The sequence below is a fragment of the Diabrotica virgifera genome, chromosome 7 (genome assembly GCF_917563875.1).
Source record: "Diabrotica virgifera virgifera chromosome 7, PGI_DIABVI_V3a".
Taxonomy (NCBI): Eukaryota; Metazoa; Arthropoda; class Insecta; order Coleoptera; family Chrysomelidae; genus Diabrotica; species Diabrotica virgifera.
The window spans coordinates 161,360,180-161,385,020 of record NC_065449.1 but is presented as its reverse complement, the minus strand read 5'-3'; the positions used below and the strand labels follow the sequence as shown (position 1 = coordinate 161,385,020).

The 24,841-nt window shown below is 32.2% G+C and overlaps 1 protein-coding gene and 1 long non-coding RNA gene across 3 annotated transcripts in view; both read left to right on the top strand.

Moving 5' to 3' along the window:
- Positions 1 to 3,673, top strand: part of LOC126888830 (zinc finger protein 678-like) — an 89,445-nt gene extending 85,772 nt beyond the window's left edge. For both annotated transcript variants that reach the window (XM_050657247.1, XM_050657248.1), the window contains one exon: positions 2,223 to 3,673. In XM_050657247.1, the coding sequence (XP_050513204.1) occupies positions 2,223 to 3,571 (1,349 nt within the window). In that variant the 3' untranslated portion in view covers positions 3,572 to 3,673. The remainder of the gene's footprint in view (positions 1 to 2,222) is intronic.
- Positions 3,674 to 16,638: 12,965 nt separating this feature from the next.
- Positions 16,639 to 21,349, top strand: LOC126888829 (uncharacterized). Its single transcript, XR_007699666.1, has 3 exons — positions 16,639 to 17,129; positions 17,188 to 17,382; positions 21,169 to 21,349. It is a non-coding gene; the product is annotated as an uncharacterized LOC126888829 (long non-coding RNA).
- Positions 21,350 to 24,841: the final 3,492 nt, after the last annotated feature.

Here is a 24,841-nt window from a genome sequence, read left to right as displayed (position 1 = left end):
GATTAGGCGAGTGCGAATTCATATGTACAGCTGGTTCCTAAAAAAACTGATACGACTCTTAAAGCGTATTTTGTAGAAAATTGAGCAGTGTATTTTGAAGGATAAAATTTGTTATTTACATACTGTCACTGTCACTGCCAAATCTTAAAATTTGTCAGATAACTTATTCTATTCAACCTCAAAAAATGGCTCCACATGCTAGCAAAAGAACTAAAAGCAAGAATTGTAACGAAATTAGAAGATGTTTGGTCACTATCTGCCATAGCGAACCATTTTAACGTAAGCAGAACAACAGTTTTAAAACAATTCTTACTTTAATATATTGTTGAGTTAAGTCGTTTGTTTTATTCCTTAATGATATTAAAAATAATAACAACAACCCTATTATTATGTAAAAACTATCATTTATATACTCTTTATAAAATGCAGGAGTTCAAAATAATATCAAAATTTAGACCTTAATAATTATTATAATTTATGAATTAACATGTAATCAGCTGTTTGTTGTTTGTTTGTTTATTTTATTATTTGTCTGTCATAATAAATATAATATGTCAGACCAGTCAAAATTTGATTGGTCGGTATTTAATACACTGCTCAAAATGATCAAATCTTACTAAGAGTCGTATCAGTTTTTTTGGAACCAGCTGTATATTGAAAACATTTTATATCATGTTTTGCCATTTGAAAGCAAGCTATATTGGATATGACATATTGGTGCTAATGCAAGTCTTCATGCCGTTAGCATAGTGAATACTTGACTTGATGAGATTCAATTTAAAAATTATACTGGCCAGCATCTAGCCAAGATCAGATTTAAATCCGATTATACCATTTATATGATACTTCAAAACATTACATTCGGAAAATAAATCCTATTCCTATGATACATGGGGGGGGGCAAGGAAAGCAGCACAAAAAATTTCATTCCACATGCATATGCAATATTTTTGTCCGAGAGTATACAGGGTGTCCCAGACTAATTTAGCCACGCTATATCTCTTAAACGAATAAAGATTTTCAAATGGGACAAAAAGTGGTCTATTCTACTTGTAATACACTTTAATATGCCGTAGAAAAAAATCATCCCCTAAATATTCATCCCTTAGTTACAACCCCTAACTTTAATTTTTTTAATAGCACCCTGTATATTTTTTTATAGTTTTGGATGTGGTCTTCTATCGTCTATTCAACACATTTTTTGAAAATAAAATCGGTTCGTAAATAACCAAGAAAATGTCAGTTTAGTTTTGTTAATTATGTGTCCCAGACTAATTTATCCAGGTTATATTTCTTAAACGAATAGAGATTTTCGAATGGGACAAAAACTGATCTATTACATTTGTAATACACTTTAATATGGCGTAGAAAAAAAATTATTCCCTAAATATTCATCCCTTAGTTACAACCCCTAACTTTATTTTTTTTTAATTAGCACCCTGTAAGTTAGGTATGAATATTTAGGGGATAAATTTTTTCTACGCCATATGAAAGTGTATTACAAATGGAATAGATCAGTTTTTGCCCCATTCGAAAATCTCTATTCGTTTAAGAAATATAGCCTGGATAAATTAGTCTGGGACACACAATTAACAAAAATAAACTGATAGTTTCTTGGTTATTTAAGAACCGATTTTATTTTGAAAAAATGTGTTGAATAGACGAGAAAAGACCACATCCAAAACTGTAAAAAAATATACAGGGTGCTATTAAAAAAATTAAAGTTAGGGGTTGTAACTAAGGGATGAATATTTAGGGAATGATTTTTTTGTACGCCATATAAAAGTGTATTACAAGTAGAATATATCACTTTTTGTCCCATTCGAAAATCTCTATTCGTTTAAGAGATATAGCGTGGCTAAATTAGTCTGGGACACCCTGTATATATGATTGATTGTATCGTATTTTCATCTGTCATTTTCATTATAGAATTACCGCAATATTTAAGATTTTCTATCAGTAAACAGATTATTTTCATTAAAATGATGTAAATAAAACACTGTTCATAAATTATTAGTACAAACAAATCTTTGTAATATTTCTTCATCCCTGTACTCCAAGCACGATGATCAAAGCAAGCTGAGGCTGCGAACTGGCTTCGTTGCGCTCCCTAAGAACCTGTACTGACTTCTCGGAGTGACAGACACTATAGAGTTGTTACACCTTTGTTTATTATCTGCCATTTCTGCATCCAAAGTTTTATAACTTGATTTTTATTTTAGGTTTACGTCAGAAGGAGGTTAAAACGAAATCAGAAAGAACGTTGGTAACTCACACTGGAGGAAGGCGTTATAAATGCGAAATTTGTTCTAAGCAATTTAATCGAGGTGGGCTTTTGAAAAGTCATTTAAGGACACACACTGAAGAAGAGCGTTACAAGTGTGAAATTTGTTCTAAGCAGTTTAGTAAAGCATGTAATTTGAAAAGACATTTGAGACTACACACTGAGGAAAAGCCTTACACGTGCGAAATTTGTTATAAGCAATTTAGTCAAAATAGATATTTGAAAAATCATTTAAGGATACACATTGGAGAAAAGCGTTACAAGTGTCAAATTTGTTCTAAGCAGTTTAATGAAGCAAATTATTTGAAAAAACATTTGAGAATACACACTGGGGAAAAGCCTTATAAATGTGAAATTTGTTCTAAGCAATTAACTGCAGCAAGCAGTTTGAAAAAGCATTTGAGAATACATACTGGGGAAAAGCCTTACAAGTGTGACTTTTGTTCTAAGCAGTTTACTGAAGCAGGATATTTTAAAAAACATTTGAGAATACACACTGGGGAAAAGCCTTATAAATGTGAAATTTGTTTGATGCAATTTTCTCAAGCAGGCAGTTTGATAAAGCATTTGAGAGTACACACTGGAGTAAAGGCTTACAAGTGTGAAATTTGTTTTAAGCAGTTTAGTGATAAAAGTAATTTAAAAGCACATTTGAGAATTCACACTGGACAAAAGCCTTACACGTGCGAATTTTGTTCTAAGCAGTTTAGAGAAGCAGGACAGTTGAAAAGACATTTGATAAGACACACTGGAGAAAAGCGTTACACTGGAGAAAAGCTTTACATGTGTGAAATTTGTTCTAAGCAGTTTAGTAAAGCAGGACAGTTGAAAACACATTTGAGAGTACACACTGGGGAAAAGCCTTACAAGTGTGAAATGTGTTCTAAGCAATTTCGTCAAAATGGACAATTGAAAAAGCATTTAAGGATGCACACTGGAACAAAGCCTTACAAGTGTGAAATTTGTTTGGCGCAATATACTTCAGCAAGCGGTTTGAAACAGCATTTGAAAGTACACACTGGAGTAAAGCCTTACAAGTGTGAAATTTGTTGTAAGCAATTTACTGAAGCAAGCGGTTTGAAAAAGCATTTGAGAGTACACACTGGAGAAAAGCATTACAAGTGCGAAATTTGTGCTAAGCAGTTTAGTGAAGCAGGACATTTGAATAGGCATTTGAGAATACACACTGGGGAAAAGCCTTATAAATGTGAAATTTGTTCTAAGCAATTTAGTCGAAAGGATTATTTGAAACGCCATTTGGGAATACATGTTGGAGATAACCGTTAAAATGTAAAGTAATTATAAGATAAATAATAATATGTATAATTATTTATGAAATTGGTGGTTACTTGATTGATCAATAATAAAAAATAGAACATAAAATTACAACAGTTTATTACTGTAAATCCTTATTTGTTATATTCGAGGTAAACTAAAAGTCAAACAATTAGGAATGTACGTCATATATTTAATAACATCATAACCAGTGGCGTGCGGTGACTTTTTCTAAAGGGGAAGCGATTCAATAAGGATATAAAAATATTTTCTTAAGGGTCGAGGGTCGAGCCACTTCCCACCTGATAACACTCTGATGCGCTATAGGGGCTCTCTATCAGCAAAGTGCTTATGTGAGACGTCCTGGGTACAAGAAGTCACACACTAAATCCTACCCCGATCAATGCGTGAGGCACTCTATTCCCACTATTTCTAGTTATTAGTAACCTATCAATGATCTGTATTGCTTGCTCGGGCCTTAAGTCCTCGCTCCGGGCTTCGTTTGCTAAAGAAGAGATCTATTTAATTTTTTTTTTATTCCGAGGCATTTTCACAACACAGAACTTTCAATAATATGACACTTATTTATACTTGAGCTCTATCCTCCTATCAACTTATGATAATTGTTGAATGCAGTCTTTTTCAATGGACTTGTAAAGTCTGTCTTCGCTTGTTAAATATCTTGTAAAACTTTTAATGCATTTTAATACTGAAAAACTTCGTTCACATTCAACTGATGCACTTGTGACTGGGATAGTTAGTAGTAATTTACACAACTTGGACACTTCACACAGGGACTTGTTTAAACCAGTAGTTATAAAGAAATACCCAGATTTCTGAGTACAGCCTTATGACTAATGTCAGCTGTTTCATAAACAACACTTAACTTATAATGCAAAGCTGGCATATCAAAATATGTTCATTATTTAATCGTAGTGAAATAAATTCCTCTGCGGGAAATTTTGATGAATTATAATTAGAAATATTAGGATTATATATAATTCTACAAATTTTAATTCGTTAAAATTTTGAATGCGAAAATTCATTTGTTGTAGAATATTATCAAAAGGTCTCTCTGTTGCCGACATTATCAGTCTTCATTCTTTTTCTTTCATGTTCAAACTCCATATTTTCAGTTTTATCACAAATATTTTTAAACTGCTCTCGTTTTTTAATTATCGTATTAATAAAGTCATCAATTTGTCTTATACAAAATGCAATGTCAATTGACTTCATCTGTAAAATGTCAAATAAAAGACCAGTAAAAAGAAAAATCTCTTCAAAAAATTTAAATCAAAATATTCTTTTAGCGAATGTATGTACCTAAGCATCCCTTAGCAGTAGCAGTAACAGTCAGAGCATCCCACTTTTAGAAGCGCTCGAACGATTGCTTCCAGGGTACCAAAATTCGCGCAACTAGTGGGTGCGGTCATTGAAACCCTGACCAATTTTTAAACGGGACAACTGCATGACAAGCAGCGATTTTGAGATGCGCTTCTGTCAGGGGTGGACCGAATAGTTGAATTGTGTGCGTATTGAGTTCCTTCCTATGCGATTAATTTTTATCTTTTTCAATGCCTATTGTCTAGCTAGGTAATAATATGTAGATTACTGTGATTAGGGAAAAATTTTTGATAATTAAATATTAGTTAATAATATATTTTGTTATATCGAAGTATAATAGGGAAGCGGTGCTTCCCCCGCTTCCATGGACCGCACGCCTCTGATCATAACCCACCTATACAAATCCAAAGATCATAAAACCTACATACAGAAACTTACCATGCCAAAACTATAAAATTAATTTTATCTGAATTTTCTAATTATAAATACATCTATACAGATGGTTCCAAAACATGTAATAGTGTAGGTAGCGCTTATTATGTTTCTACTATAAAAAGTGGTAATTCTTTTAGACCAGTGTTTCCCAAACTTATCTAAAGCGCGACCCCTTTTTGTTAAAAAAATTGTTCACGACCCCCTACTCATCACCCAAACCAAAATAGCGACAAAAATAGCGTGCCTAATTTACAACTGATGGTTTCTCAAATTTTATTTTACTTTACTGTTTAAATTCAAACTAAATACATTTAAAAAATTCAACAATTATTTTAATAATTGCGATCTGTCCCACTAGTACACTAGTAGTACTTCTGCCAGACTAGCATTTACAATAAAAATAAATAATAAAAAGTCGACTGCACATTGTACACCGCGACATCTTTGTGTCTACATCGCAATACTTTTCCATGATATTCGCGAAGGCTCTACTCCTTACTTCGCTACTAGATGGCACTCTGGAACGTTCTCGTAGCCTCGTTTTGGCTTTATATAAGCGGCGATGTGCAATGAGACCTCAGTTCGAAACAGCACGTTGTGGCGAATGCAGCGGTATTAAGTAATGAGTAAATATTTTGCGACTTACGTATTCCCGTTTACGTATTTACGTCTACGATAAATTACAAATTATGGATAAGTTTTTAAAAAGAAGTGCAGAACCATCTACGTCTGAAAGTGGCAGTAATAAAAAGAAAAACAGACTTTACAGTGATGAATATCTTAAATATGGTTTTACCATTATTTCCAATAAACCACAATGTGTTATTTGTGGAGAAGTATTGTCAAACGAAAGCATGAAGCCATCAAAGTTACTTCGACATTTAAATAGCAAACATCCAGATAAAAAAGACAAACCCGTAGAATTCTTTGAAAGAAAGCTGAACGTTTTTCACAAACAGCAAGATACTTTTCAATTGGCAACCACTACTAACGAAAAAGCATTATTAGCAAGTTATAAAGTTGCTTATCGCGTTGCCAAAACTAGTAATCCGCACACAATTGCTGAAAATCTGATTTTGCCAGCAGCTGTTGAAATGGTACATATAATGATTGGTGAAAAAGAGTCTGCAAAGTTAAAAACAATACCTCTCAAATAATACTATCCAAAGAAGAATTAGTGATATGTCAGAAGATATTCAAGCGCAAGTTGTGGAAAATCTTAATAAATGCACGTACTTCTCTCTTCAAATGGACAAATCCACGGATATATCTAACTGTGCCCAATTTCTTACGTTTGTAAGATATGATACAAATAATGGCATTCAAGAAGATATTTTATTTTGTTCCCCATTGGAGACCAATACCACTGGAAAATGTTTATTCGACAGTTTTGTGAAACGTACAAGTAAATATGTTATTGACTGGGGAAAATGTATTGCTATATGCACAGATGGCGCTAAAGCTATGACAGGACATCAATCTGGTCTTGTCGTCAGATTACAAGAAATAATGCCTAATGCCACATGGAGACATTGTTTTTTACATCGAGAAGCTCTGGCGTCAAAAGCTTTACCTCCTGAAATGGACCGTGTTATGAAATCCATCATTAAAGTTGTAAATTCCATTAAAGGAAAAGCTTTACAGACCCGTATTTTTCGAAAAATCTGCGAAGACATGGGTGCTATATTTCAAAATCTTCAAGTATATTCAAATGGGAAATAAGCCACAATTTTACCTAAAAATGATTTTATTAACGTTTCGACGCCCAAGTCGGGTGTCGTTGTCAAAATACAAAATAATACTAAATAAACAAAAATGTTGTTGCTTAGTAAAAAATTCTTCTAATAATTTATTTAATCTGACTCATTTATATCGGCAATTCAGACACGTATTATACATTTTAAAGTAAACGACTTTAAAATGATATTGCCAATATTGATGAGTTGCGTTCCTGGGACGACTTTACTAAAAGATAGTTCATTCGATTACATGAAATCAATCCCAACTCAAGAATATCCGCCACAAAAAATCATAGCATGTGATTTTTTGTGGCGGATATTCTTGAGTTGGGATTGATTTCATGTAATCGAATGAACTATCTTTTAGTAAAGTCGTCCCAGGAACGCAACTCATCAATATTGGCAATATCATTTTAAAGTCGTTTACTTTAAAATGTATAATACGTGTCTGAATTGCCGATATAAATAAGTCAGATTAAATAAATTATTAGAAGAATTTTTTACTAAGCAACAACATTTTTGTTTATTTAGTATTATTTTGTATTTTGACAACGACACCCGACTTGGGCGTCGAAACGTTAATAAAATCATTTTTAGGTAAAATTGTGGCTTATTTCCCATTTGAATATACTTGATTATAAAAATGCCACAAGAAAATAGCTTCAGAACAACATTCAAAATCTTCTTTATCACACCGAAGTAAGGTGCCCAAGTAGCAATTTTGCGACGCATTGGTTGTCAGTACAAACAAATGCACTGTCTACAACGTTGCCCGAGAGCATTTTCAGTTGTTTCGGCCAACGTCCCCTACCCCGACTGACATTACGATGTTACAACCTGTAGTTATACGGGCAACTAATTTATTACCAGTGTGACAACTACATATCACAGTTCAGTTTTTTCAACAATCGCAACGACTTATAAATGTTATAATGCTAAACTAATTTACGCCCTGGCCGACTCTGTAGTTGAGTATATAGTTGTCTGTCACGTCACGACCCTGTGTTGTTCTAGTTCTAGAGGTGTGACACGTTTGCGGCAACTTCCAGAGGAGAAAAAGAATTTACTTTATAACCTTATTTTTTTCTTATTATTATATATTTTATTTTGATGGAAATTTTCGATTTATTTAACAACCTGTTTATTTGTTTTTTTTTAATAGCTGGTTTCCATTCCATTGTTTTATCAGTAGATTTGAGATTTGATAACCTTAATCTTTGTATATCTGCTTTGTGGTAGACAGGGTTGCCAGGTTAGTTTTTACTCTTTCAGTAGTTTTGTTTTCACAAAATCAGTAGATTCTTTTTAGGCCATGTAAATACAGTAATACAGTGATATGCACATCCGTCCTAAATGTCCCAAGAGGTTTACCTAATTATTCCAAACCACCAACTGGTAATTACCATTTTTTAGCTAAAATCTACTAAATCAAAAACTAAAATATACTTAAGGATTTTTGGGATATATTTGGGATTTTTATAATAAAAACAACAGCTAACTTAAGGGGATAGGCGCAAAATGTCGTCTGTTAAAATGTTCAATGTATTTTAAATGTTTTCATTTTTTGCGAATTCTTAGAAAACTAATAAGTATTTTTGAAAAATTTAAACGCACAAAGAAAGATTACGTTATTACCGAGGACCGAAAGTCCCTGAAAACTTCTATAATGTTTATTTTAATACGTTACAGGGGTGAAAAAAAGAAAAAATTTAGTGTGACTTTTAATTCCAAATATCTCGTTCAAAAGAAACGTTTTGGTTTTTCTAAATAATGCAGTCTTTCATTCTGGATTTAAATTTTTCAAAAATACTTATTATAGTTTCCTCATGATTCGAAAAAATGGATCAAATTCTGTTGAAATATACCAAAAATCTACTAAAAAATATTGCCTAATTAGAATTTTTTAAAAAATATCAAAAATCTACCAAAAAGTAGAAATCTACTAAATGTGGCAACTCTGTTAATGAGAATGATACACTTTTGACACTGGTCACATGACCTCTGTCACCCAATAAGAGGGTGCGTTCTAAAATGGTTTTGATAGTCGGCGCGGCCGGGTTTAGTTGGCGATTGGACTTCTAAGTTGTCTTATCCGTCTAAGGTTGGGAATAAGGTATTTTTTTAGTAATATTGGTAATATTGTTTAATGCGCCATTTTGGTTTTACTTGAGATTTTTGGGATGTAAAGAAAATGAAAACACAGAATATAAAAATGCAGGCATTTTCTGATACCTTTAAAAGCACCATATAATACATTAAATTTATACAGAACATCTTTAACATAAATTTTGACTTTTATATTAAAATTTGATTTTTTAAATTCGCATATTTTTTATCAAAAATGTCATAAAAAAGGAGCGCGTGTATTTTTTAAAGGTGAAATATCCATATTGACGGTAATCTGAGATGCGTTTAAAAATTTCACATCAGGTAATAAGTCCTTTATGTATTTATATAAATTTAAATACCCAATGCGATGTCAAAACAGTTTACTTTTTGGTTTTCGCATTCACCATACAGGTGTTAAAAATATAGGTAAAAAAACATAACTAGTCTGACTCCTTGAGCAACCATTGCACGCGCAGGTGCTTTTTATAGTCGCTTCAGTTGCCTTATGCAACGCTTACGAAACGATGTTGCTTAAACAGGAGGTTGCCTAGGCAACGTCAAGACAACTCAAAAATCGTCCACCAAATCAGTGCAGAATAGGGTCGTCTTCTAGGCAATAACAACGTTGTAAGAAAACGTTGCCACGCGGTAGACAACGTTGTCGCGTCGACAAATTGCTACTTGGGTGGCTTTCAAGGGGCAACGTCTTAAAAAGAGTATTTGACTTAAGAGCAGAGCTTTTAATGTATTTGAAAGATGAGAAGTCCCCATATGAAAATCAATTTTCCGATCCTATTTGGCTTTTGAAACTAGGTTTCCTTGCTGATATATTCGAACAATTAAATATTTTGAACAGTAATTTGCAAGGTCGCGACATTAATATAATTACAGCCACAGATAAAATTAAGGGATTTATAAGAAAAATCGATTTATGGTCAACTTCACTTGGCAAAAAGCAGCTCGATTCATTCCAGTGCGTTCAGGAAATTATAGAAAATGTATGTTACAGTGCTACAAATTTTGAACAAGTTTATGCAGGCATGCAAGTTACTTTGCTTAATTTAAAACAACAGCTCTGTGATTATTTCCCCGAAGAAATTCAAAACAGTTACGACAGTTGCAGATGGATACTGAATCCGTTTTTAGCCGATTCCTTTCAACATGCTGAAATACCAATAAACATGAAAGAACAACTTATTGAAATATCAAGTGATGGAATGTTGAAGCTCCAATTTTTTTCCCAGAACCCGGACGAATTTTGGACCAAAAAGATGCAGGAATACCCTCAGTTGGCGAATGAAGCTGTAAAATGTTTGGTTCCATTTGTAACATCATATTTATGTTAGTTAAGTTTCTCGTCTATGACTGCCATTAAAACAAAAGTGAGAAATCGTCTCGTACTTGAAAACGATATAATTGTGTGTGTCTCAAATACACAGCCTAGTATTGAAAGACTAGTTTCAAAAAAAAAAACAGGCGCATGGGTCTCATTAACATTGTAATATTTGACTTTATTTTTTTCTTTTACTTTTAAGGACTTTTAATATTTAGTTTTATGTTTCGTTTGATAATTAATTGTTAATTTTTATTTACGGCTTTATTAAAATAAAAATACATGATTTAACAAAGTAGTGTTTTTGTCTTATTTTGGAAATTTCCGGCGACCCCCCTAGTACCTCATTGCGACCCCCCAGGGGGTCACGACCCACACTTTGGGAAACACTGTTTTAGACTACCTAAATTTACATCTATCTTCACTGCCGAACTTTATGCTATTGAAAGAGCTCTAACTTACGCGGTTGGACAGAACTTTGGAGACACGGTTATACTATCAGATTCTTTATCTGCTCTTGAGGCAATATCACAACCAATAACCAAAAAACATAACAATGAGTTATGCCATATTAAAAAGACAATCGCTCGATTTAAAAATAATAGCAATGACTTGGTCTTTATCTGGGTAAAAGGGCATGCCGGACTCAAAGAAAATGAGATAGTGGATGAAATGGCAAAGAATTCAGCAAATTTAAATGAAATAGTAAATTTAACAATCTCCAGCGATTACATTCCAGAATAGGGAACTTGCAAAAAATTTTAAATTCGAAAAAAATGTTATAAATCACAATAGAACGTAATTTAAAACATGTATCAAAGATAAAAAAAAGTTTAGTTTGTCTTTCGTCTGGCCCCTAAAGACGATTAAAAATTCAAATTATACCAGCCAGCCCAAAACGCGTCGTGACGTCATCGGGTTATTTGTTTACATTCTACACCAACAAAGTAAACAAAACTATTGTCCTTTTCATGATCATTTTTCAGTGCTTAACAAATGATAGGAAAAAGGGTAAGTCAGTGACACGGTTATTAGACTTTATTACGGTTGTCTTGTCCGACGGTGGTGGGGAGACTTATATTTTTGACCTTACGTCACAAGAGTTTGCATTCCCATATTTTTAAATTATTTTCGATCATTGAATGTGTGTTATTGTGTATATATGTGTATTATTTGTGTTATTATGAAATAATAAGACAAATAGTACACATTTTATCTTATACCGGGTGGCGAATCGTAAAAAGGGCCATAGGAAACTCAATGTAAAATTCTGAATTGTTGAATTCCTGCTTCCCTAATTATTCTACATCAAAAGTCATGAGATAATACTTGGAGAATTAAAATCTGTATTCAAATCAAAAGTTAAAATTGTTCTACGATTTAAATGCATTCCAAAATTTTGAAAAATATGATACATTTGCCACAATAGGTATGCGTGTAAAAGTAAGGCCACACGTTACTATTTAACTGACAGTGCTCACACCATTGACTGAATAAAAAAATCTTTATTATTAATCCTTTCTCCGCAACTGAGGGTATCTTATCAACTGTATTGTTTTTAAACAATAGATGATAAAATAAAAATATTGACAGTTCAAAAATGTGAAGATTATTTCATTGTGTGTGGCCTAAGTTTGGGCTGAAAACTAAAATGTATTACATTTTTACAAAATTTTGGAATATGTTTAATTACGTAGACCAATTTTAACAGTTATTTCCAATACAGATTTCAATCCTCTTCAAATAGTTTCTAATGTCTTTTGATGTAAAATAATTATTAGGGAAGCTGGAATTCAACAGTTCAGAATTTTACATTGAGTTAATGCAAAACCTTGACGCATGTCAAAATTCCCAATGTGTTTTAATTGTATTCATTTTTTTCGAATCCTGAGAAAACTAATAAATATTTTTGAAAAATTTAAACTCAGAATGAAAGACTACATTATTACCGAGGGCTGAAAGTCCCTGAAAACTTCTATAATGTTTATTTTAATAAGTTACAGGGCTGAAAATAAAAGAGAAGTGTGATATTTAATTTCAAATATTTCATTCAATAGAATCTGCTTGTTTATTCTAAGGGGCTTTCCGCCCTCGGTAATAATGTAATCTTGCATCCTGCGTTTAAATTTTTCTAAAATACTTGGTTTCCTCAGGATTCGAAAAAAATCATATTACGATTCAAATGACAGTAAACTCTCGTGACGTAACATCACCCTTAATGTTCATTGGTTAGTCGATTTAGGCTACCGTAGTAATGTCTAAGAACCGTGAGTCAGTGATAATACACATTTATGACATTTATTCTAACATGACATTTTAGTTAAATCTGACAGTTGTCACATTTTATTTTCAATAAGGAATATAAACAAATCAAATGTGTTTCTTGCATTTATAAAATGGTATTTTTTTGATTTGTCTAGTCTTATAAATTATACAAATTATATTTGTAATATTATTATCTAATTAAAAAAATATATTTTTTTTTATTATGGCGCCATCTATCGACAGAGAATAGTCACCGAATAGAATAATCACCGAACCAGAATAATTACCAAAGTAATCACCGACGTGCCTTTTTCTGTCATATACAATTTAATACGTTAGAAAGAAATCGAAAAACTGTGACGCACTGACAGATGATCATGAGAAAAAGAGTATATAATTTTAAATTAGACATTATAAACGTCAGTAAAAAATACAGTTATGTGACGTTACAAGTGTTTTTGATCGTTTGAACAATTCATAGAAAACTTGTACTTTTACAAAATGGTTTTGTTCCCATAGTAAACCTTCTTTCCTTTCCTTCAAAAACTGTATCAAACTCCAATCTCAACAAACTGGTATATATTTTTACAATGACATACGATAAATGTCATTAGAAGATAAATATTTTTCCTTTATTCGGCCACGACGAACTGGCCAAATACCCAAGTAGGTGGAGGCCAATAAACTAAAGAAGAAGAATGTACCTAAATATAACCATAAACGGAACCATATACCTAGTTAAACTATGTGATGTCATGGGTCGTTTGAACTATTTTAAAATACAGAAGACTTTAAATTTGTACTTCTAATAATTTGTACTACAGACAACAGTTGTATGCCGAATTTTGCAGGGAGTGCCCAGCTATTCAAATATCGGAGCAAAGAGTATCAGATCAATACCGGGTAATCATAAGAAACAACCTTATCCCAGAGACTAGACGCGATACCATCAAAAGCGAAGTCGAACGGGAGATTAACAACCAAGGGCTAGTTTTAGATCAAGTCTCTAATGAAATCCATGATGAGCAGATCCCTGAGCTTCCAGTTATTAAGTTATTATTGGTTTTTGAAGCTTGGAATTTTGGAAATCTAATTTTTATACAAAACTGAACATTATTATGTAATAAAATAAAAATGTGCAAGTTCCCTATTGCATAAAAAATTAAGAAAGAAATGAGAAACTATTTGGCTCAAGTTTGTTCAATCTTCGAGGAATCCATACACTTACACGTATATCCACAACTTCCGCAAAATATCCCACATAATATACAGGGTGTTTGGTAAAGAATGGGCCATAGCTTAACCTCAGATTTCTGAGGTTAAAATAGGTCGATTTAAGCTAACTTACCTTAGTATGAAAGTTGATAATAACGGAGATACAGGGTGTCAAAGTTAAACTTTTATTTTATTTATTCTTGAATACAACAGGTATGGGATAGTAACACCAAATTTGGTAAACTGGGGTTTTTTGGGACGAGAAATCTAAATTTTCCACCAAAAATGATGTATTACCCAGAGGGCGCCACATAAGCCTTTCAGCGCTCATTTAATATGTTCAATTTTTTTTATTACCCACTCTAGATACTTTTGCAATCAAAATTTTTATTCTCTCAATATTTTTACTTAAAAAAGGTATACTAGATTCATCTCGCTAAAATTAACCGTTTTCGAGATAAACGCATTTTAAATCTCCGAGGCAACATAATTTATTGCATAATATCATTGTAGTTGACACCCGAAAAATAACTTAAAACGACAATAATTGTGCCAGTCCTCATATTTATGTCATTGCATCGCAAATTCCATTTGAAGAAATTAACGATACATTTTTAGAAATTTTTATGGTTTTAAGGTATTTTTCGGGTGTAACTACAATGATATTATGCAAAAAATTATGTTGCCTCGAAGATTTAAAATGCGTTTATCTCGAAAACGGTTAATTTTAGCGAGATGAATCTAGTATACCTTTTTTAAGTAAAAATATTGAGAGAATAAAAGTTTTGATCCAAAAAGTATCTAGAGGGGGTATTTAAAAAAATAACATATTAAATGAGCGCTGAAAGGCGTATGTGGCGCCCTCTGGGTAATACATAATTTTTGGTGGCGAATTTAGATTTCTCGTCCCAAAAAACCCCTTGTTTACCAAATTTGGTGTTATTACCCCATGCCTGTTAGGAAATATTCAAGAAAAATTAAAATAAAAGTTTAACTTTGACACCCTGTATCTCGGTTATTATCAACTTTCGTACTAAGTAAGTTAGCTTAAATCGACCTATTTCAATCCCAGGAATCCGAGGTTAAGCTATGGCCCATTCTTTACCGAACACCATGTATATTTGATTATCACGTTACTCGAAGTCGCTTAAGATTAAACCATAGCAACTTTCCTGCACATTTAGCTAAAATTGGAATGCGTATCAACTCGCCCTGTTCATGTGATAACTACACTAATGCAGATTTAAATCATATAATATTTGATTGTGACCTTAATAAATACCATACGCGAGCACTAATTGCTAGACTTCAAGAGCAGAATGTAAGTTTACCGCTGAATATTTCACAACTACTAAGCTTCAACACCAAAACTATTAATAATATTATCATACAATTTCTTAGAGTCTAAAATAAAAATTTAATATGACATCTTTAACTTTCAAATATCTGTGGCAAAAAGTTTATCTAATGCCATCCCCTCTTTGTGAACACAAACCTATACAAACTTGACGGCAAACATTCAACAAAATTTTCCTCATAATATATTAGTTTTTCGCTACCGTCACGTTTAACAGGAAATTGCTGTTAATAAATAAAAAACATACAGTATGGTCAGTGCCGGATTTAGGGTATTTGCGGCCCTAGGCCAAATTACTCCGAGCGGCCCCCGATATCTTCACGATTATGTAATTAAAGCATAACCACTTAATAATAATAATTAAAACTTTTATTTTAATTTTACTTTTTAAAATTCGTAATACAAAGTATAACATAAATGAATAGAAATGCCTCTAATGTTCTATTTGAATACGGACATAAATATGTAGGTTGAAATGTGTTTACTAATTAAATAATCTTGGTTTGAAAATTTGGCTAAAACCCCAAAACAGCTCTAACAATTTCTATATTTATAGAAATTTCGAAAAAGAAAATTTATAGAAAGAATTCTATATTTACAGAAGCCTTTGAGAGGTTTTTCGAAGGATGCTGAAGATCTCTTGGACAGATCACGTGACCAACAACGAGGTGCTGAGAAGAATGGAGACTGAGAGAGAATTACTAAAAATTCTAAAAAAAAGAAAAACGAGTTATCTAGGAAATAATTTACATAGGAGAAAGATACAACTTTTTCGATAATAGAAGGGAAAGTGAAAGGAAGAAGAGGTTCAGGAAGAAGAAAATGCTCCTGGCTGAAGAACGTGAGAAACTGGACAGACATGGACACACATTCGATACTAAGATCCGCTCAAGATAGAGAGCAATTTGCTGTAGTTATAGCCAACCTTAAGTAATGGAGAAGGAACCTTAAGAAGAAGATAGAAAATATATAATTCAAAATGTTAGCAAACAACAGTTATTTGTAAAATTATTAATATTGCTAAATTGATTATATTATAAATAATTAGTATTGTAGTCAATTGTTAAAATTAAATACTATTTGTTTCATTCGGAGGGAAAAGTACAGATGACAACAAAAAACTAAAAAAAGCCGAGTTGAAAAGACATTATAAGTAAAAGAACAAGCAAAATAATATGAACTGTACTAATAGTAATAGGCTACGGTACTGAAAAATAAAAATATTAATGCCTGGTTGCACCGACAAATCTTAAGCTCCAGCTTAATCTAACAAGGATCTACAGGTCGAGCAAGTCTCGTAAATTTCACGATTGCGAGCCACGCTTCACGCAACCGTGTTTGCGTACTTGTGTTTCGAGTTGCGTGGTCGTGCGGCGTTATATTTACCAAATTTAAATATAATCGTTTTCAAAATTAAATCAATATGTCAATATGGCTACTGGGTGTAAAAGATAAATCTTATTCTATCTGTTCTTAATGAGTTTTAGATAATTTTAGTTGTATTTCTTTGTAATTTTGTGTTGTACAAAGATTAATTTAACATTTTCTCTGGAAGTATTAATTTAGAAAGATAATATGCTTCATTGGTGTTGTGTTGTGTTTTGAAGTGTGAAATGCAAAGTAATTGTGATAAAGTCAAGATAAAGTTCACTTTTAAACTGAACTAAATAAGGTATCTGAGAGACAACAATGGTTAAATGCAATACAATGTACAGGTTTTACTAGCGAAATGAAAATTTTCCTGTCCTGTCTGCTGTAATCATTTTATATCTGGTAAGTTACAATTACAACAGTAACGATTTTTGAAGATGTTAACATTTTAATCTTATAGGAAAATCAGCCGACTTAATCGATAATAACAATCTCCAGATTGGGTTCCTTCAATAAATATGGTCTATAAACACAATGAAATAAGTTCCCCAAAATCTAAAATGGAGTGGTATCAAAGGAGAATTAAAGTGAAAAATATTCATATTGAAATTATTTATAAGGCACTGGACTGTCTTAAATTCTACAATAATACTAGGTGGGTAAATGATTTTAGACATTTTTCATTAAGAGTAGATTAAGATTAAGTAGATTTTCATTCAGTAGATTTAAGACTTGTTTACACAGGTAGAGTAATGATGCAAGTACTTGATAGAGTAGAGTAACTCTACCTGTAAAAATGCTCAGCACAGTAGAATAGCTGGTAGAGTGTATAGTTGGAGTTAAAGTAGAGTGACTAGCAACCTATGGCAAAGTAACTACTCTATGACCACCACTACTGCCAAAATGTCTACTCGGCTGCACACTCTACCCATGGAACACGCTCAATTATGGCAGAATAGAGTAGGTAGGAGAGTACATGGGGGCGCTGTCATTCTGGCTGGAATTGTGTTTTGTGTAAATAGTGAAAATGAAGTTCACTGAAGATGAAACTTTAAAACTTGTAGAGCTATAATACGGCGAATACCAGTGTTTATGGAATTTAGGTAGTGTATACTACAGAAATAAAAGTTTGCAGCAAGCTGCAGAGGATGAAATCGTAGAAAGAATGGCAAAGGGGGCTTTGGAGTAAACGAGCTTAAGCAAAAAATTAAGAATTTAAGGTGCACTTATAATCAAGAGTGTTTAAAAATACAAAAATCGGTTTCACTATACTAGCATCAGTACAGGGTGATCAGTTAAGGGTAGCGAGCATCCATATCTCATAAGATATTGGTCGTATAGATTTGAGAAAAAAAAATCATGATAAAAGTCGCCAAGAGAAATTGCTGGAAATTATTTTCGAGTTTGAGGCATAGTTTCGTCCGCTAGAGGGCATAACAACCAACACAAAGTAGAAAAATGGAATTTTTATAGAATTTTGTCTAATGAAAGTTTATCGATGATATCATTTTCATATTTACAGACCATTTCCCTACATTTTTTGTCTAAAACGTTTTGTTCTATCTATCAAAATAAAGCGGTGGGGGAAGTTCAATTGTTTTTTTAAACAAACCAAGGTTTCTTCCGTTTCTTTTGACCGATTTTAGCAAACTTAGGCTCATATGAAAGAGCATAATTTGCACTACAAAACGCTTATTTGGTTTTGAATTTTTTACGTTTGCTGTCGCCGCTAGATGGCGTTAACTGAAATGGTAGCAAATTTTTGAGTTTAAAAAAAAAAACAAATGTAATGGTATATTAATTTTTATATATTTTAAAAGAGGATAAATTTCTCTATAATTTAATGAAAAGAATTTATTATCTACCTTTTTTTGAACCGTTGATATTGACCAAAATATAATTTTATTACATTAAAAAATGGCACGCCACTGTTTTTTATCAAAATAAAAATCAGTTTTGTAATCTCTTATTAGTTGCTAACAAAAAGAACCTCTTGACTTTTTTTCGTTAGACAAACGGTTTTGGATTGAGAAAATAAGATATGTTTACATGGGGCGCCCATATCTCGAAACATTACTAATTTACTTTTTTTTCAATCTAAAACCGTTTGTCTAACGAAAAAAGTCAAGAGGTTCTTTTTGTTAGCAACTAATAAGAGATTACAAAACTGATTTTTATTTTGATAAAAAACAGTGGCGTGCCATTTTTTAATGTAATAAAATTATATTTTGGTCAATATCAACGGTACAAAAAAAGGTAGATAATAAATTCTTTTCATTAAATTATAGAGAAATTTATCCTCTTTTAAAATATATAAAAATTAATATACCATTACATTTGTTTTTTTTTTTAAAAACTCAAAAATTTGCTACCATTTCAGTTAACGCCATCTAGCGGCGACAGCAAACGTAAAAATTCAAAACCAAATAAGCGTTTTGTAGTGCAAATTATGCTCTTTCATATGAGCCTAAGTTTGCTAAAATCGGTCAAAAGAAACGGAAGAAATCTTGGTTTGTTTAAAAAAACAATTGAACTTCCCCCACCGCTTTATTTTGATAGATAGAACAAAACGTTTTAGACAAAAAATGTAGGGAAATGGTCTGTAAATATGAAAATGATATCATCGATAAACTTTCATTAGACAAAATTCTATAAAAATTCCATTTTTCTACTTTGTGTTGGTTGTTATGCCCTCTAGCGGACGTTTGACAAACTCGAAAATAATTTCCAGTAATTTCTCTTGGCGACTTTTATCATGATTTTTCTTTCTCAAATCTATACGACCAATATCTTATGAGATATGGCCGCTCGCTACCCTTAACTGATCACCCTGTACTATACTTGTACTCTCCTCATGTGAATGGTATCAAGCCATTTTTGGTAGAGTACTACCACTACTCTACTCTCCTCAAAACTCTACCCATGTAAACAAGTCTTTAGAAACAGTGGAAAATGAGGTAGCTAGTAGAGTAGTAGTAGAGTAAAATATACTGGTTTAGCAAATTACAATGTTTTAAGGTAATACAGTAGCGATAAACAGGTATACTACATTCGCTCTCGCGAGATTTTTTTTGACACTGACGTTAGTAATTTCTTTTTTGAAAAATTCAGTTGTCAGAAGTGACTGGAAATTACTACAAAACCAACGCACCTGCTCATATCCAATATTATTAATAGTATACAGACATAAAAATAACATAAACCTTACGCCAATCAATATTTATTTATTTAAACCATTATAATGTATTGATAGCAAATGAGAAAATTATTTATTGTACAAAATAAAAATATTTTGTAGAAATAAACTTCACAAAATTTTATGAGATTAGTAGACACTCCCACTATTTCTAATAATTCTTCTTTTTTTAATGAAAGATTAAGTTGATTTGAGTTGATTTTAGCAGTTAATAGTGTGAGGTAGGAATTTTTGTGTTGTAGGTTTCCTGTTCCTAATGTCTCAAAAAAAATCTCGCGAGAGCGAATGTAGTATAGTCAAAACGTGTTCCAAGATTGTCACTGTAATTTTGAATATTTTTTCGAGGCATTTGGCACACGTATTCGTAAAATAATAAAGAATGGCGGTACAGAGCCCAATTTGAAAAATATATTAATATGTGGAAATTACTCTGTAATTATACAATATTTAAAAAACGAGCCTGTACCGCCATTAAGAAGAACAAAAAAATACACTTTCTTCAAATAAACTTTTTTATCCGATGCCTAGATTTTGTGTAATTTTGGAACTACTAATGAAATAAAAAATTTTAGTAGTTCCAAAATAACACAAAATCGGATAAAAAAGTTGTATTTGAAAAAAGTGTATTTTTTTGTTCTTCTTAATAGCGGTACAAGCTCGTTTTTTTATATTGTATTTAATTACAGAGTAATTTCCACATATTAATATATTTTTCAAATTGGGCTCTGTACCGCCATTCTTTATTATATTACGAATATGTGTGCCAAATATCTTGAAAAAATATTCAAAATTACAGCCGCAATCTTGGAACACATTTTCGCTACCTGTTGATCGATACTGTTTCCTCTTAAGATAGTTTTAATAGTTATTTATGATATAAGTATTAAAAGTACAATTTTAAGACGCGCATGTGAAAGTTAACTTGAAAAAATAATTTTATTAATGTTTTGACTTCCACATCAGATGTCATTGTCAAAATACAAAATATTCATTATTATTAGGTTTGTTCTAGCAAACAGTCAAACTAGTCAAAAACCATCAGCAAACAGTTGGTCAGTAAAAGAACATAATGCAGTCACCAGTGCGATCCCCTCTACTCGCGCTGGTCCACTATTCGCTAATGGTTTCAAACTGATGCTAGAACAAACCTATTATTATTATGCATATCATTATCTGTAAATAATATTTCTTCTGATTGTTAATTGTAAAGGATAGAAAAATTACCATTTATTTTATTTTTTTTAGAATCAGCTGAGAGAAGTGGTCTACAAAAAACCAGGAAGGAAACGGAATATGTGGCTACGAAAGGCAAAAGAAAGGTTTACAAAGCAAATGTGACACATTTTTTTGAAATATTTAGGAATATCAGTAAATTGCATTAAAAAATGTATGAAAAGATTTTGTTCAATAAAAATGTTTATATTTATCAAGGATGTATTATTTGGTATGGCCACATATCGTCAGTGATGTAATAATACATCCTATCTGTTTTTTCATGAGTTTTGTAAGAGACTAAAAACTTGTCTTAGGGTCACCTCCTGTTTTCATATATTTTTTGACTTGTTTTGTAGTAAATTAAACTATCTATGAACTACAAAACAAGTCAAAACTTACATATGAACACAGGAGGTGACCTTAAAACATGTTTTTCCATCTCTCATACAAAACTCATGAAAAAACAGATAGGAGGTATTGTCACATCAGCAAAAATGTACAGTGATGAGTGCCCTAATAACCGGCAAAATATGGGCGACATATTTAGTTGTGAGATAAAAAGAAATGAAACTAGTTGAGCTGGGAAATTTAGCGAAATTAACCTTTAAATTTACGTTATATTGATCCCACCTTTACACATATCGGAGGAGTATGTCAACTAAAACTGTCACTGTGACAGTGGTAGTTTCCAAACTCGTCTGATACGTCTGAAGGTGGTACACAATCAATACAATCTAAATGTATAAGTTAATATCGCTACCCAGCTCGACTAGTTTCATGTCTTTTTATCTCACTACTTAATACATCTTTTGTGCTATTTTGCCGGTTATTACAGCGCTCATCACTGTATTTCTGGTATATCCAGGGAATGTCTACAAAATATATTTTGAATGTCCAGAGAACATTCGTGGACATTCATGGAATGTTCCAATAAAACATTCAGGTAATGTTTAAAATGCTGACACAGGATTTTCCTGGGATGTTCAGGGAACATGTTTTCGGGGATATTCCAGGAATTTTTCAATGTCTGTGTACCTTCTATGGACCTATATGGAATATTTTGGTGTTATTACCGCCGCACTCCACTTGCGATTTGTAATCAGGAAGATTGAACACATTGTTTCAAATACAAGTCAATCCATTTGTGACTAAATAATCATGGATTGACTTCTATTTGAAAGAATGTGTTCAATCTTCACAACTACAAATCGCAAGTGGAGTCCGGCACTTAGAGCTACTTCCTCTTCAGTATTATGTATTATACTACAGAAATCAGGAACTTTCCTTCTAAATATATGTATGCATCTTGGCCATCAAACATATTCTTCCAAACATTTTTTTAAGGGGTTACATAGGTCTTGTGGGTAAAAAAAGTGACTTTTTAAAAAAATTATATCTCGAAAACTAAAATTTATTTTTATTTATAATTGGAACATGTAAAAGTATAGTACTTAAGGTAGTCTCAAAAAAAGTTTCAGCCAAAAATATTCATTTTTGTAGAGTTTAAGTTTTTTTGCGTTGGCAGCATAACTAAGTCCAGTCTCATCTGAAATCAAAAAGTTTCTTGTAGTTTATACCTCTGGCTAGAATATGAACGAAGGAATTAAAAAAAATGAAATTTGAAGATTTTACATAAGTTTAAACACATTTTTGACCCCAATTTTTCTCATTTTTAAAGTAGTTTTTTTTATAAAACAAAAATGACCTCATCTAATAAAAAATCCTTTGTTCATTCACTAGCCAGAGGTATAAACTACAAGAAACTTTGATTTCAGATGAGACTGGACTTGTTATGCTGCTCACCGCAAAAAAGGGCTGTTGTCGAAAAATTGCAGTCCACTCTACAAAAATGAATATTTTTGGCTGAAATTTTTTTGAGAGTACTATACTTTTACATGTTTCAATTATAAATAAAAATAATTTTTAGTTTCCAAGATATAATTTTTTTAAAAAGTCACTTTTTTTACCTGCAAGACAACAACTTAACAAATTGTTGATTTCAAATTGTAGCAGTTGTTTTGCAAAGTATGCTGCCCTCTTGTATTTTCTGTGTTATCTTCATCATACAATTACTTCATCTAAAAACTTTCTGCGATATATTCGCAACAACAAAAACAAACAAAACAAAAAAAAAATAAAACAAAAGTTTAACCACCTTCACACCACAGAATCAAGCAATCAAGTTACACAAATTTTCAAACACCTCACCTGACGACACAGCGTCTCAAGTACGATTGCGCGAATTGGTAAATATAACTCCGCACGACCACGCAACTCGAAACACAAGTACGCAAACACGGTTGCGTGAAGCGTGGCTCGCAATCGTGAAATTTACGAGACTTGCTCGACCTGTAGATTCTTGTCTTAATCTAGCTCAGCTTATAGATAGGGCCGATTTAAGTGTCACATACGTTGCACCATAATTTTCAATTCTTATCAATGCAATCCACGTGACAATCCATTGTGGCAAGCTGAAAATTGATCTAAGACTCAATGGTGCAACGCATATTTTTCGTTAATGCACGCCTTAAGCTTTAGATCTGTTGGTGCAACCAGGCATAAGAATACAACAAATAAACTTCTAGATCGTTCAATTCATTATTAATTATTCTCTTATAATAAATATCATATCTAAACTCTAAAAACTCACTTTTCAAGCTTTTTTGGCTGCAAAATCTTTAATTAATTTTTCAAGTCTAAGGCTTCAAAAAGCATTTGAAACAAAACTGGCCGAACTAGACAATCTAGAATCTTCGTCAGAAGTCGAGTTACTCAAGTAGTTTTTGATTCTTTTCAACACTCTGAATGATCTTTCTCCAGATGCAATAGATGTCATCAGTCATCTAGTGTGACCAACTAACCCGAAAAATCCGGGACATGGCCCGAATTACGAAGTTGTGTCCCGGCGTCCCGAACAAGGCTTCCGGGCCATCCGAATTTTCAACTTTTTGATAAAAATCTATATTTTCGTTATTATTCTAAGAATTTACATCAAATTAAAATGTTGGTCTAAGAATTGCAGGTCTTTGCAGGTCTTTGTTAACAAATGTCTACGAAGAATTGTTCGTATTTTCTGGCCAAACACCATCAGAAACGAAGATCTGGCAAAATAGAACCCGATGGCGCGTTTTCACTGAAGCTCTATGCTCCACTTAGGAGTTCAAAAACATTATATATATATATATATATATATATATATATATATATAAATTGTTGAGACGAAAAAAAATTTTTTTATCGTGGTATAAATTTTAATAGTTCTATGAAAGAAAACGAAAACTGTGGAATTTTTTTTATTTGTGTGTTTTAATTATCGTCTTCCGAAAAGACCATTCAAAAACAATAATAATTCATGTCACAATGAATCATGCCTACATGCATCGAACGATGTAATGTATGATTGCTGATGCATCTTTTTTTTCGGTGTTGTCAACCACTTTAAGTAGATAAACCTCTGGAGTTCGTTCGCGAAATATGATTAATTTCCAAACTGTTGCATGCTTTGAGCCAAATTCAAATCTGCTGCGTTGCAATATGATTTTTTTATCTAAACATTTATTTTATTGTCAGTACAGTAATCAGTTTGAATCCGAAAATCGATTAGTGACCATCTCGGAATTATTGTTTTTGACCTGACTTTTTCATTCCAATATATTATTATTGTTAATATGAATATGGAACCAACACAAGAAAGTAAAAACAA